A 15,357-nucleotide genomic window follows, 5' to 3' on the forward strand; every position below is an offset into this window, starting at 1 on the left:
AATTGTGTACCGTATTGATTTTTAATACTTACTGCCAGTCTAGAAGTGTGTTTAGTGCTGTGTTTTGTATCCAGCTAACAAGAGAGTGATATCAATACAATCGAGACAATCTCCTTTAAGATGTAGTGATATAAAATAATACAATAATATTTGATAAGGGCCAAACGTAACAAGACTGGGCTTGTCTAAACCCCACCCAAAGGAAATATATGCCCACATAGGTCAAACTTTTATCTTTTTCTAATTTTGTATCCTCCACACCCAGATGTGCATACTGGGTGTGTATGTATATGTATATATATCAATTAAACCATAGTCTCATGTACCCCCTTTCTTCCCCTACCCCCCTCCCCCCCAAAAGAAGACACTTCAAAACAAAGGCTTCCACTCTGTCCTCAACTCAACCTATTGTACCTACCTATTGCAGGGGTCTGAGATCAGTATGTGGTGCGCCGTACATGCTGCAATGCTTGGGCATAATGAGGTGAGTTAAAGACAGTGGAAGCCAGATTCTGGATTTTGTGTTTAGGCCTTTTTAAGTATGTGTAAACAAATTGATAGAATTAAAGTAACAGTAATCTAATAGTTTAAAAAGACAATGAAACTTGGATAATGTTAAAATTGATAGGATAGTCTACTGGTAACTTCCACTTTCATATTTTATTATTATTATTATTATTATTTTTATTATTTTTAATGGCGTTAATCTGTATGGATTTCTGACAATATTGGAATCGGGCATGCTTATATCACATTAACAGATACAATACTGAGCTAAACAGACAGGATTGTTGCTTCTCAGGAGGTGGAATGATGGAGAGGGCTCAGAGTGGTGGGTGAAGCTTTTTCACAGTACTGGCCTTGTGATCATGGAGAACTTAATGGTGGGCAGGTGAGGGACCCTTTACTGCATCATTTTATTTTATAATCAACCCAATTTTAACTCCCCCAACCCTTTTTGAGAACTGAAAGTGGAGTCTGCGTACTTACCTGGTTCTCCTCTCCTACCACTTCAGTTTGTAGTTGTAGGATTATGCATAGGAAGATGACTTTTATTTAAAAAACACTGAAGCTTTTGGGAGCAAAGTGAACATTTTCCTCTTGCAGATATTGGATTAGCAACACTGTCAGTTTTGATGGTGTCTGTTTATTAATCAATGTTTTCATTGTAAACGCTGGAAATAAATTCACTTTCACGTTTTTGTTAAATTATTATTCCGGTAGTTTTAATTTAGTTCTTTTGGTCTGTTTTTAAAGGATTAAATTTAGAATTCTAAACCTGTGAAAACACAGTAACTGATGAACCATGGTGTTGACATGGTGGAATAAAGCATAAGGAAACACTAAGGCAGGGGTAGTCAATAGGTAGACTGGTGATCTGGATTTGGCCCACGGATGCTTTTGAATGGACCCTGAAATTTTTTTATTTACTTGTTTAAAAAAAAAAAAAATCCAACAATTTTTTTTTTTTCTCTGGAGTCTGGACCTTGATTATACCTTGACCGAGAAATTTGGATCTTGACAAAAAATAGAGTACCCCTGCATTAAGGGCTTGTCTACACTTGAAACACTACAGTGGCACAGATAATCCACCTCCCCGAGAGGCAGTAGCTAGGTCGACAGAAGAACTTTTTTTTTTTTTTTTTTTTTTTGGTCCATGGCACGTTAGGTAGGCTTAACTACATCACTCAGGGGTGTGGATTTTTCACGCCCCCTAATCAATGTAGCTGGATCGACCTAACTTTTTAGTGTGGACAAGGCCTAAAGTTTAAGTGCGCTATACTGAGCAGATGAGTAATGAAGGACTTTTGTGAAAGCAGAAATGTAGAGAAGTATGATTGAGCATGAATACTCAGTTAACTAAACAAAACCTGTTCAAACTACTATCCCTCTTAACCAACATCTTGTCTTGTGGAACAGAACTTGATATTCTTGGGTGGTTACATCTTCTGAAAAGAACAGTGGTTGAGTACCTGTTTAATACATACATCACTGTATCTGTGAGGTGTAACTTCTGAGCAACTTGCTTCATTAGTTGAGTGAGAAAAGCATCTCTTTTTTTTCTCCTTGTTTCCTTGCATTAGTGTAAGTTACTTGCATGGACTCCTTGAATCTGTCAGTGACAGTCAGGTCTGCTGCTATAAATGATGCTTGTGTACCATGACTTTCATTAAGTTGATATTTATATGTTCTTGCACAAAGCCATTTAGTGTATTTTTTTTAACCATGTCCCATTTTTTAAAAAAGGGATAGCAGCTTTAGAAATACAGTATTAGAACTAGCAGAGCAGTAGTAAACATTAATAACAAATTATGCTTTAAAACAAGTCTTCCTATAACCACCGTGTCTCAAATTCAGTTTACACAGTCCTAAGATCACAAACTTCTTGATTGTCTAGAAACAGTTACGGTACTAGGAAATGCCATTTGAAAATACCGTGTAACCCCTCAAAACATATTGGAATTAGGCTGATTTTCTATTTAACCATTCTTAAAAACCACAAAGCCATGACTATGGAGGCATGCCTCCAACTCTTTTCAGTTCTAACTAATTGTAAGGGGGGCGGTGGGGTGGTGTTTTTCTGATTTTTGGGAGGATATTGCTTGCTGCTCTGAGTAGTGTAATACCAAGAGTGTTTTGCTACTTAAAGAATGCACAGAGAGTATCTTGAAAGGATTTCCACATCTTTGGCATACTAAACAAATCTGTAGTACTTTTTTGCAGCATTGGCTTAATTACCTCACTGACTCTTACCAATAAAAATTATTGAATAAAGAGAGAGAACTTATTTTAGGACAGTCACTTGTGTCATGAATTTGTCAGTATTGAGTGTAAGATAAGATTTTGTAACAATGTTTTATGACTAGTTTTTACCTAAATTGTATTAATTTATTGCAGTAGCTCCCCAGTCATGGATCAGGACCGCTTTGTGCCAAGAACTGTACAAATACATAAAAAATGGCTCCTGCTCCTGTTAACTTGTAAGCTCTATGGGGCAGAGAGTGTCTTGTGTTTGCACAATGTCTTGCACATTGGCATCTCTAGAAGCTATAGTGACATAAATAACACACACAATCAGCCAGGTGATTTCAAACACTGTATAACTACTTGTAGTTAGTGCCAGTTGGTGAGCTGCAAACATAACCGAATTTCTCTCCATTTTTCTGCATGAATTTAACTTTTTGATGGTAGGATCTTCCTTGACACATAATTGGGGTGGAGGGGGGATTAGCTGCTATTGAAATAGCTTACTGCTCTTTTTTTTGTTTGCTCAGAAGTGGGGTAGTGTTTGTATGTAGTTTGCAGAGTAACAAAATACCTCAGTGATAAACACTATATTAAAAATCTTGTGAGTTTCATTTCTTGAAAATGATCTTGTAAAAGTTAGTATTTCCATTACTCCTTTTTAGCACATAATTAATCACTTCTGTGGAGTTGCCAGAAATAACTAAAGTGAAAAGTTGTGTAAATTGTTAATTTATTAACCTTAACTTTTATTACACTAGTCTCCAGAGGCCCAATCAGATTGGTGCATTGACTGTTCTATGTCCTAAAAAACTTTAGGAAGATCCAGTTAGCGTTCTGAAGATCTTATAATTTTAATTTGAGACACAGTGAGTGTAACAAACAATAGGAAGGAATGGAGAGGGAGGTCTGAGGATAACAGTAAGATCTTGTGACTTAGTAGATTGGCTATATTCACATCTTAATGTTTTTGAGTCATTTAAGAGGGTTTCTTTAATGAATTACTTTAAAAAAAAAAAAATCACCAATATCTAGTGGCCCTCAAACTAGACTGATACTGGCTAGTTAATTTTCATAATGAGCTTTGAAGACGATCCTGTCTTTTTTTGAACATACATGTTAACTGCAGAAATCTTTACTTTTATAATTAGTTTTTACCAATTGTTTATCGGATTGTGTTTAACAAACCCTATGGTTTTGTTTTTGCTTTGTTTCAGGAAACAGTTCCCATGTTACACACAGCAAATACTTACAGAGCACTGTAATGAAGTATGGTTCTGTAAATTCTCCAATGATGGAACTAAACTAGCAACGGGATCAAAGGACACAACTGTTATTATATGGCAGGTTGATCCAGTAAGTGTTCGGACTTTAACGTGTGTGTTTAAAGATAAAAAAAGACCTAGACTATCTGCATTTCTTCTAAATCATGCAGTCTTTCTTAAATTTTCATTGTGCTTTTGCCTAAGGCTTTCCTAAAGTTTTTGGTATTATTTCAGTGAAGACCTTTATTTTAAATCCTCTTTACTTTTAATTATTTGAATTATTTTAAATAGAAGTCCTGTTCACCATTTAAACATGCCACCCCATCTTTGAGTGATAAAATGTTCACAGACCATATAGAAGTTTCATCAACTATCTACTAGTTGCCATTGTACATACAACTTGAGGAACTTTTCTTGATTCATGTTCTGTGAAAACCTGGCAAAACTCATCAAGGAAGGATGTACAGTTTTTTTTTCTTCAAGACTAAGTTCTCCTGACGTTTTAAATTATTACTATATATTGCTTATTTTCTTCTGCTACAAGAAACCAGCCAAATCTCCTTACCCTAGCTATTGGATATCAGTATCTTTCCTGTCTGTATTGTATTTTCTTGTAAATAAAATGCTTGAGCTGTCACTCTGAGATTATTCAGGTCCTAGTGATATGTTGGTGTTTCAACCGCATTATGAATTGGACGAAATTATGTTCAGTTACTAATTGAAAACATATTAGGAAATGTGCCACAAATATATATACATAATATACTATATGATTGATATATGTATATACATATCAAGGTGCATGTGCACACACAATATTCTGGTTTCTTTGATTTGTGACTCAAACCTTTTGAGAAGATTTTAAAAATTATACTGGGTTATTGTTACTCAAACCCCAGTTATAAATTTGCAAGCTGCTCCTGCGTCCTACAGCAGGATCTGAGTTGAAGGGAAGCCGCCTCCTTCTCTCCCCCCCCCCCCCCCAAAAAAAAAAAATAGGAGGGAATATACCAGTTGAACTCTTTACTTTTGGGGGAACGGTGGGGGATCTTGAAAATAGTTAACAGACGAGTAGTGTGTGTACATCCATCTTGGAAACACTTACTGCTAAGGATTCTCAAGGCTTGGTGCTGGAGATGATTTTTAATTGGAGCCAGACCACTCTATAGTTTATAAATGTCAGGAGGCTGTTAGAAAAGATTTTTGTAACATGGATTGAAAGTTCTAGCTTATTTAAGGGCAGATCTGTGGTACAAAATGGCACTTCCAGTAGTAGCAAGTAGTTTCATAGTGAATCATTAATTATATACTATTTAATCATACCAAAATAAATGCACTTTAGGTGTTTGAAATTGTGCCAAAATGTTAAGCAAGCAAGGGTCACTAGAAGAACAAACTAGTGAAACACGGCTTTTCTAATGGTGGTTATTTGGAGAAATTCCAAGAAACTGTATTAACTCTATTAACAATCAGTAGATTTGAAATGCATTCCTGAGTAAAGCTGAAGGGAACACTCTTGTTACAGGACATATTGAAGATGGATTTAAATTGCATTAGGCCGTACCAGTCATTTGGTTTCATAGTTACCAGGGCATATGGAGTTCATTTATTTCTCTTCCCATTGTTTCAAGTAATTGTTGAACGTAAACAAAATAACTGGTTCAAGAGAGACTGTCAAACTTTATCCCAAACTTATTCTATTCCCTATCTATGTGCTGATAGGGAAACATTCTTCAGATTTTCGGTCTATTTGAATCCTTTTGGGTTCCATCAATAGTTCAGCAAAGAGTATTCAGACCCTCATATTTGTGCTGAAAATAAACTTATCCCCACCCCCGAAAGTCCAGTGTAATGAAAATGCTGCTGCTGAAATTTTCTTTCCTGTCACTCTGACTATCCCACGCACGTTGAATTCAATCTGGTCTCTTGCATCAGCTTCAGCCTCCTTACCCAGAGGCTCTACAAACTTATCTGCCCCTATATTTTTGCTCTTACTTTCTCTTGCTCTTCTTCCACTACTTTCAGTCCTACTAGACTGCTCACTTACTCTGATTCTGTCACATCAGTTAGTATCTTGACTTAAATGGGACCACTTATGGGGAAAGATACTCTACTCTACCTTTGGTCTTTCTGTTTTGCCTACTTGCTATATCTGGAAGAACTACCATGTGTCCTCTCCTCAAAATCCATCCTTAAAGACACGCAGAATGAAAAAGTTTCCTGCCGTGGTTGCCTTTTCCTGAACTATTGTTCCATGTCTTTTTTGTCTTGTCTGTCTTAGAATGTGAGTTCTTATAGTAGGAAATGTTATAACTGTTTGTTTGTTTTTGTAAGGGGATATCAGCTTAGTGTTATGAAAAACAATATAATTATGTTGACCCTGTTCAACACTTTTTGTGGCGTTTTTGGCTTTGAAATTGAAGTAAATCCATACTAGTTTTGTAGCTGTGCTGCCACAGCTGATCACCGGGCACAAAGAAAGAGACTTAAAAATATTTACCAGAAGCCAATGCAGAAGCTTGGGGAATGGAGCTGCAGGGGTAGGGCCTTGAGGTGTTTGTTAAACTTACATCTGTTGTTATACCTCCACTATAATTTCCTTGTTGGAAGGAAGATTAGATCTTTCCCTTTCCTCAGTGCCTCCTTGCAGTTGGAGTGGGGTGAGTTCTGTCTCATGGAAGAAAGGTTGCCTGCTATTCTTCAACAAGACAAGGCCATAGATCGATCCTCCATTGGACTTTCAGCATTTTGGTAGAAACAGACCTTTCAATCTCTGGGAGTAACATGGGCTCCGCCTCCTAACTAGTTCACCAGTTTCTGACTCCACAACTACAGGCAGGCCTCTTCTTGCAAAGTTTAGATTAATAACCAAATTCTGCTGGTCTATTGCAAACTTCTAAAATCTGGAGCAACTGGATTTCAGAGCAAAAAGACCTAAGATTTTGGAGGGCATGGGGAGCACATAACTGGCTATAGGGGGGAATCTTTCCTGCCTGAGGTACTGCAGCAGCACGTTTTCCCCTTGCAGCAACAGAACAGCAAGTGGTTTGGCAGTGAGCTGGTGAGGGCAGACAGGCTGAAGGCTCTAAGATACTGTCAGAAACTGTCCTTAGTCACTGAGGATCAGTGCGGCCACAGAGAGATGGGGTGTGTGTGTGTGTGTGTGTGTGTGTGTGTGTGTGTGTGTGCAGATGGGGAACAGCAAGGTGAAACCAGTGAGGGGGGACTTTAGGACCTGCCCTCAGCCATTCATCTAGCCCTCTTCTGCATGCTTTGAGGGGTTTTTCTGTTTGGGCCCATCTCCACTCAAGAATCCAGCTCACCTGTCTATCCGGTCTTATTGCAGATCCTCCAAGGTTGGAGACTGCTCACTTCCAGGGTACGGCTTGAGTCAATTCAGTTTTATTAAATCACATATGACATATGCAAATACAAAAAGAAAAACTCCGTTTAAAACAGTAACATCCATATAATGCATTAAAATGTCAATCGGAACTTCTTCAACATAATGTGTGAAGGGCAAAAACTGCCACTGATTTATTTACTGGTGATTGAGAAAATACTAAACATTCTCTTTTGTATTAAAAAAGTATTTATTACCATCTCAAAAGGCAAAATCTAACACTCACTCAAAAGCTGGGAAATTCTACAATCCATAAGAGGACATAGATCTTCCAACGCTCCCTATTTATATGGGCAAAAATGAAGATGGGAAGGAATCTTTCCATAGCAGCCTTTAAGGACAGCAATTTCCATGGTTTGAAATCTTAACTGAGTATTGCCTTACATAAATGAGGATTTGATAACTCATTCAAATATGGTTCAAAAACATGGGCAGTTTTCAAAATCCTGAACCATAGCTGCATCTTTGTGTTTGGTAGTATCTGTCACTCTGAGTAGTTGACTTAAGTTGGTTAAAAGATATTGATAATAAGTAAATAATAGAAAAACCTAACTTAGCTATAATAAATTGAAGAGTCTTCTGCGATGGACATAAGGAATACCCGGGTTGTTCTCCATCTCCTGAAGGTAAGGACAGGGCAATCTAAACCCTGGAAGTACCTCTCAGGCTCTCTGACCAGTGGAACCTTGGTTCTTGTGGAACCTTCCTACCTGTGCCACCCAAGCACCCCTCTGTTTCCTTCACTGGGGGTACTGCCTCTCTCTGTCAGGGGGGAGTTGAATTCTCTCCAAGATCCCAAGTGAAAAAGAGCTGCCTTGAATAAGGCTAAAATTAAAACAGAGGGAGGGATTGTTGGAGAACTCTCACTAGGTCTCAGAATGAATTCCAGAGTTCCTATATATATCCCAAGGAGTCCAAAGAGCCCCAAGCAAAAGGGGAGATATTGCCTGTCCCCTGAACAAGAGGATGTGCAAAAAATGGATGCAACAAGCTGTACTCCATTTCCTTTCCTCGCCATCACAGAAAAAAGCCAGAGGAGTTGAAGGTAAGATTCAGGGCCCTGATGGCTAAAAAGAAAAGTGCCTAGACGCATGTGACTCACCCCTGCGATCCTAGGTGTAAGTTTTCTGAGACATTGCAAAGGGTGTGGCAGGGTGTTTGGTTTGATATTGGTGCAGTTGTTGAAGTCCATCTGGTTATAGCAGGAAAACCTCAAAAGAGGTCTTGAAGAATAAAATGAAGTTGATTAGACTTCATCCATTATTAGTCTAATCTTTAGTGAAAGCTTGTTCCGTTTGAGCTGGATCCCCTCAGCTTTAACGTTAGATAGTGGTACTCGGCTACTTTATCTAAATTGTTGCAGAGGAGTACAGATCTCTTGGCAGTTTGTAGATGGAGATGTGGTTTCTAATGCAGCTGGGACCTGATTCTTGGCAATTCATTTTCAGCCCATCAGAGGGAAGCAAATATCTTGTTCTTATGGGGCAAAAGACTCCTCTTGTCTATGAAAAATCCTAATATAGAAGGGACTGGCAAAGTAAGCTGAGACCTGACTTCAGGAATGGGACCTTCACCCCTGCCTTTTAGTGTGTGACAACTTTTTGGACTACCAACCATGAGCTTCTTCACGTCCAGGAGGCACAGCAAAGTCATTCTTGTCCAGGAGAAGATACTTGAAGGTTGCTGCCATGGAGACACTGTCCAGCTGAAAACCCGCATGTAGCTCTAACCATTTCTACTGTTCTCACTGTAGTCAGGTCCATCTGGAAGTGAAAAATGAGAGGCCCCATTTTTACTGCGTAAGGGGACTTATTTTACAATAACAGCACGATAGAGACCTGTCCTCTTTCTACACTGCAAAAGGACTGTATTGTAGCAGTGCTTCACCATGGGTTGCCTGGCATTTAAAAGGAATTAATTGGGGAGTTTTTTTGGTTGTGAGTTGTTCTGAGGATATATTTCCCTGAATGTCCGCTTCAAATTCCTTCCAATTTGGCAAAGAGACTGGAACAGAGACTGATACTATGATTCCACAAGTAGTAGAAATCCTCCAAGAAGGCTTAGCTTTGGGAATGATAAAGTTTCTGCATTATTTTGCATCCTTTGGTTAAGAAACTGCCCGAACAACAAAAACACCTCAGTGCACCTGGATATCCAGCAATTTCTTAGAATAGCCTTGTTGACCAGGCATTTCTGTGGAAATTATAACCTTATTTTAATGCCCTTACGCAAAAAGCCATTCAAGTGACCATATGGCTGTTAACCAATGCATTGACTAAATTCTGCGAAATAGTTCTTAAACTTCAGTGGGTACAGTCTTAGGAGGGAGTGCTGCACGTTTCACTGCAGACAAGTTTTTTGTAAGAGAGAATCTGTTTGTTTATTTCAGTATCTTTGTTCCCTTTTTTAAAGCTCTTACACTGCTCAAAATTCTGTTATAGGATTTGTGGACCTTGCTTCACCAAAGAATAGGAAAACTCCTCTGTCTGAACGGGGTGGGGTGTGTGTGTGTGTGTGTGTGTGTGAAGTAGCAAGGCCTGTACACCTAGCCCATCGGAGGCAAACGAAGGGATATGTGAAGGTGTTTATGTACTTAAATTTAAAAAACTGTAAACTCATTTCCTGAAGTAGGCATATGTTTTAAATTAAATCTAAAAATCTTAACCTAAACTGGAGAGCAACTTCAGAGGAAGGAGTTTAGGCTGCTGCCAGTGTCTGAGGTCTGTCTGCTTCAGGCAGTAAGCATTGGGCCTTCTGCATTAAGGATCTATGGACCCTTGCTATTTAAGAAAGGAAATTTTCAGGTAAGCACAAATAAATAATCCTAATCTATCTCCTTTTCTAGCCTGTTTTCAGGTTCCATAAATACCTCCAGTGCCTGTCTTTGTGCTCTTCCTTGTTTTCCCAAGGGGTTGGTAATTAATGAGTCTAGTCAGTTTCACTGCTGCAGTTTGGACCCTTATGGGCAGCAGGGAAAATGGCAAGAATAGTCCTTGCTTTCATTCTGAGTGCTTGGGAAAATGTGAAAATGGCAAGAACAGTCTCTTCTGCCCATAAGGTTCTGATCTGGAGCAGTGAAAATGACTAAACTAATCCCATTTCCTCAGCTTTGGCTAGCAGCAATGTCCAGTGACAAAGGAACTGGATCTGTGTGCAGACTCAGTACTGCATTGGTTCAGAAGGTTAACTCTGCACTCTTTACTTGCTGGGGTGATTTAGTGGAGTTGGGTGTGTTTTTGTTTTTGTTTTCCCAATCCATGAAGAGACTTTTCAGTATGGGAAAAGACAAACGCCACAAAGGATAGTGGGCAGGTAGAAAATGTTTTCAAATAATGGAGAGTAAAAATACCTAATAAATACTCCCCTGATTGACCAGTTATAAGCTGTGATCACTATATGCTGCATCTTTAATGAGACTTGAGACAGACTGATGAGACTTGACACCAGTGTGACTACAGTGTCATGGGCCAATACTCAGCTGGAACACTTCAGGGTTTGGATCAAGCCAGCAACTGACAAGGTGTTTAATACCATAAACACCTTAATATGTCAAATAGTTGATAAATATCTTAAGACTTCACTCTAATGAGCTGTCCTGCCATTTTTATTGCTCAGCACTATCTTGCATTTTACACTCTACTACCATTTTAAAGTGATTCAGTAGGCAAAAGGAATGCCTCCTGCATTAACTAAACCATCAGTATTAATGACTAAATAGAATTAAAACAAAGGCACTTCTTCATAATTGGCTGTCAGTCCTGTAACATTTTATATCACTTTAATAAGGGAGGCTCTTACATTCCTAAAACTACAAAGAACTGGAGGAAAATATTCTTAATATGGTCAATTGAATATTTTATTTTCAAACTAGCAGTTGGAAGTGTCATAGCTGACTATGGCACTAGGATCCAGGAACTCTGAAATTCTAATCCTAATTCTGTCACGTTCACTGCCTGACCCAAGGCACCTCACCTAACTTCTGTCTTATTTAAGCATCTTGTAAAACTTGGTTAACAATACTTGCCTACTTCACAAGGATGTAAAGACTGGTTCCACTGCATAAAGTTCCTAAATATTGCATAATTGCTAGGTATTGTGCATAATCTAAAGTATGGGCCATATTGTAGTATTTTGCACAGAACTCTGTCAATGAGTTCCACAACAAAATAAAGGAAGAATATAACATTCTCAGAATACTTACTAGTACTTCTCTTTGTATGCTAGGGATCTTAGAAAGGCTTTTTTGTGTGTATATGGATCTACTCTATAGGGTAGTAACTGCTCACTTACAAATAGAGATTGATTCTCGAAAGAGAATGTTTTGCTTTTAAAAGATAATGGCCAAATCATACAGGCCTGAATTGGGTAGAAATCCTGTCGAAACTCAGGACTATAGAATTTGGCTGAGGTTGTCTTGACAGCAGCTCAAATTGTTATGTCAAATATTGACTAGTCTTTTAAAAATATATATGTGTTTGTTTTACTTAGGATACGCACCAGCTAAAATTGCTTAAAACATTAGAAGGCCATGCATATGGTGTTTCTTACATTGCTTGGAGTCCAGATGACAACTACCTTGTTGCCTGTGGCCCAGATGACTGCTCTGAGCTTTGGCTCTGGAATGTACAAGTAAGCAATCCAATATTAATATAAAATTTCATGTTTAACTCTAGCAGATGGCTGTGTTATGCATTGGAACTGTTCAGTAAGGATGAAATCACTTCAGTAAGCTTGTTTCTATATAGGTGAACATGGAAACATTGCAGTTTTTCATTTTATTAAAAATGTTGCTAATAGACCCAGATCTTTCCCAAATCTAGGTAGAATATAAAATGTGTATACTAAATGTTAACAGAACTGAAACTAATTTGTCAGTGAGTCTACTCTTCATGGATCTTCTGTCCTTTCAATTCTGGAATACAAAGGGGTGACTGTAAATGTTTCCATTCCAAGTGATCATCCATACTAGAGAAAAGTTACTGTGTTTTTTTGTTGTTGTTGTTGTTAAGTCTGGATGATACACTTCAAGAGGATTTATAAGGAGTGAATTCCTTTAGTGCCATGGTTTTTACAAAGATGAGTTGTAATGTTTCTAATGTTCAAGTGACATTTATGGGGCTTATCTCCAAGGTGAGGAAGTAGCCAGGAATCCAAGTTTTGTGGTTTCTTTAATTTTGTGATCCAAGTGGCCAGTGTGGTGGCGTCTGACCCATTCACATAGTGCTGAAATGCTTGTAGGTGTGATCCAAGAGCATTTGGTCCTGTCTCTTTGTTCAGTGTGTGAGACAGTTGAGAGAGTAATTTACTTTTTGGCTTTAGAAGAAGCATGTGGCCCATACAGACTGTGTCTGGCCTAAAGGACAAGTTCAGATTGTGAAGAATCTAAGGTGTCATTTAAAATAAAAAGGTTTCTAGCACCTATGGCTGCAGAGATCACATTTGAAATAAAGTTAACAGTGTAAACCAATAATCATTATGTCTGAGTTTGCAGACAGCCTGAAACCGTGACTGAGAGGTAAACTCTGTTCCTTATTAATCTCTGTTGGAATGTCGACTCTTAAAGACCTTTCAGTATCAAGGTTACATATTCCATTGCTGATCATTTTAGGGGATGGGTGTGTAGCCCTTGAGAGAACAGGGAGTTGTTTCAGGGAAGGAAGTATATAGGGGAGAAAAGAAGAGAGAGAAACAAAAGGCAGAAGTAGTGGCCTAAAGGGCAGCAGAGTCACTTCATAAAATCTCACTCTGGTCAAACCTCCCAGTGATACCAGTGGGAGATCAATGAGGATTGAGGGGAGTATGAAGTTCAGAATTTATATCCCAGTGGATTTATATCTCAGACCACAGTGAAACATGGCATTTGGCCCTTTCAGATGAGTGTGACACTCCTACTTTACAATCCATGGACAAAAGTCCATCCTAGCATGAAGAGTTTAAGATGCAATATCCAGAGAATGGTTAACTATAAGCTATTGTAAGGAAGACAACCCATTGCAGAGAAGCTAAATGAACTCTTTGCATTGGTTTTCACTGCAGAAGATGTGAGAGAGAATCCCACCCCCTACCCGTTTATTTTTAGGTGACACATCTGAGGAACTGTCACAGATTAAGGAGTCAATAGAGGAGATTTTGGAACAAATTGATAAATTAAGAGTCAGCAGGGGCAGATGGTATTCACCCAAGAGTTTTGAAGGAACTCAAATATGAAATTGCAGAACTATTAATTGATATGTGACTTGTACCTTAAATCAGCCTCTGTACCAAATGACTGGAGGATAGCTAAGGTAACGCCGGCTTTTAAGAGGTGATCCTAGCAACTGCAGGCCAGTAAGCCTAACTTCAGTACCAGATAGGGTGCTCTTAAACTATGGTAAAGAACAGAATTATCAGAAACGGCAATAAACATGATGTGTTGGGCAGGAGTCAACATGGCTTTTGTAAAGAGAAATCATACCTCTCAAATCTTTAAAAATTCTTTGAGGTGGTCAACAAACATGTGGACAAGGGTGATCTAGTGGTATAGAGTACTTTCAGAAAGCCTTTGACAAGATCCCGCACCAAAGACTGTTAAGCAAAGTAAGCAGTCATGGGAAAAGAGAGAAGGTCCTCTCATGGATCAGTAGCTAGTTGAGATAGGAATAAAGGATCAGTTTTCACAATGGAGAGAGGTAAATAAGGAGCGTCCCCCATGGATCTGTCCTGGGACCTGTGCTGTTCAACATGTTCATAAATTATCTGGAAAAGGGGGTGAACAGTGAGGTTGCAAACTTTTCAGATGATACAAAATTAAGCAGCTTTGGACTGTTTCAGAAGAGTTACAAAGGGTTCTCGCTAAACTGGGTGGCTAGGCAACAAAGTGGCAGATGAAATTCAGTGTTAAGTGCAAAGTAATGCATGTTGGAAAAAATAATCGCAACTATACCTATAAAATGATAGGGTCGAAATTAGCTGTTACCATCAAGGAAAAAGATCTTTAAGTCACTGTGGACAGTTCTCTGAAAACATCCGCTCAATGTGCAGCGGCAGTCAACCTAATAGAATGTTCGGAACCATTAGGAAAGGAATAAATAAGAAGACAGTAAATAATATATACACGCCAATATATAAATTCATGGTACGCCCACACCTTGAATACTGTGTGCAGTTCTGGTCTCCCCCTCTTCCCCCTTCCCCTCCCCCCCACCCCCCGGCCAAAAGTGTAACTGGGCTAAAAAAAAATGAGAAGTTACTGCAGGATAGGTCCATCAATGGCTATTAGCCAGTGTGGTCAGGGATGCAACCCCCTTGTTCTGGGAGTCCCTAACTGTCTGACTGCCAGAAGCTGGGAGTGGATAATGAGATGGATCACTTAATAATTGCCCTGTTCTGTTCATTCCCCCTGAAGCCTCTGGCCCTGGTTGCTGTTGGAAGACAGGATACTGGGCTAGATAAACCACTGGTTTGACCTGCTATCACCATTCTTACATTCTTAAGATTTTTTGGTACTCTGCTTTCTAGTAAAAAATAATGGACTGTCTCTGCATTCTTTTGGTTTCCTCTTTTCTTCACTCTTTCTGTGCCTGTCATTTATCTTTTCCCTTCCTTCATTGATCTTTCACTTTCTCCTTCCTTGACATCTTTTTTTTTTTCCTTTCTTCTTCCCTCAAAATCCATTAAATACACCCACTGCCTGTCCTAGCTTCAGATCTGAAGTGGAAGCAAAATGAGGCAGAGCTCATTGCAGCAGCTGGAGTCAGAACATGGCTGACAGTTTCCCATGCTGAAAGAAAATTAGAATGACCCCAGCTCCACCACCTCATTGCTCCCTAGAAGGCTTTCATAGTGTGCAACCTTTTTTTAAATTTTTTTAACCTTTTTATTCAATTAATGCAGTGAAATGTCCATAATTAGAAACACTAGGTTAAGTTTTCATGCACATCTGTTAATTATGCCTGTAGGGGTGGG

General features: G+C 38.8%; 1 protein-coding gene across 2 annotated transcripts in view; it reads left to right on the forward strand.

Moving 5' to 3' along the window:
- The window catches only part of WDR26 (WD repeat domain 26), a 45,584-nt gene that overhangs the window by 16,471 nt on the left and 13,756 nt on the right, over positions 1 to 15,357 (forward strand). Inside the window, exons 7-9 of one of the 2 annotated variants that reach the window (XM_074949192.1) lie at positions 428 to 484; positions 3,963 to 4,101; positions 11,902 to 12,042. In XM_074949192.1, coding sequence (XP_074805293.1) covers positions 428 to 484; positions 3,963 to 4,101; positions 11,902 to 12,042 — 337 coding nt within the window. The remainder of the gene's footprint in view (positions 1 to 427; positions 485 to 3,962; positions 4,102 to 11,901; positions 12,043 to 15,357) is intronic. The other variant, XM_074949193.1, reaches the window with a different exon arrangement.

Source organism: Natator depressus, chromosome 3 (assembly GCF_965152275.1).
Source record: "Natator depressus isolate rNatDep1 chromosome 3, rNatDep2.hap1, whole genome shotgun sequence".
NCBI classification, from domain to species: Eukaryota; Metazoa; Chordata; order Testudines; family Cheloniidae; genus Natator; species Natator depressus.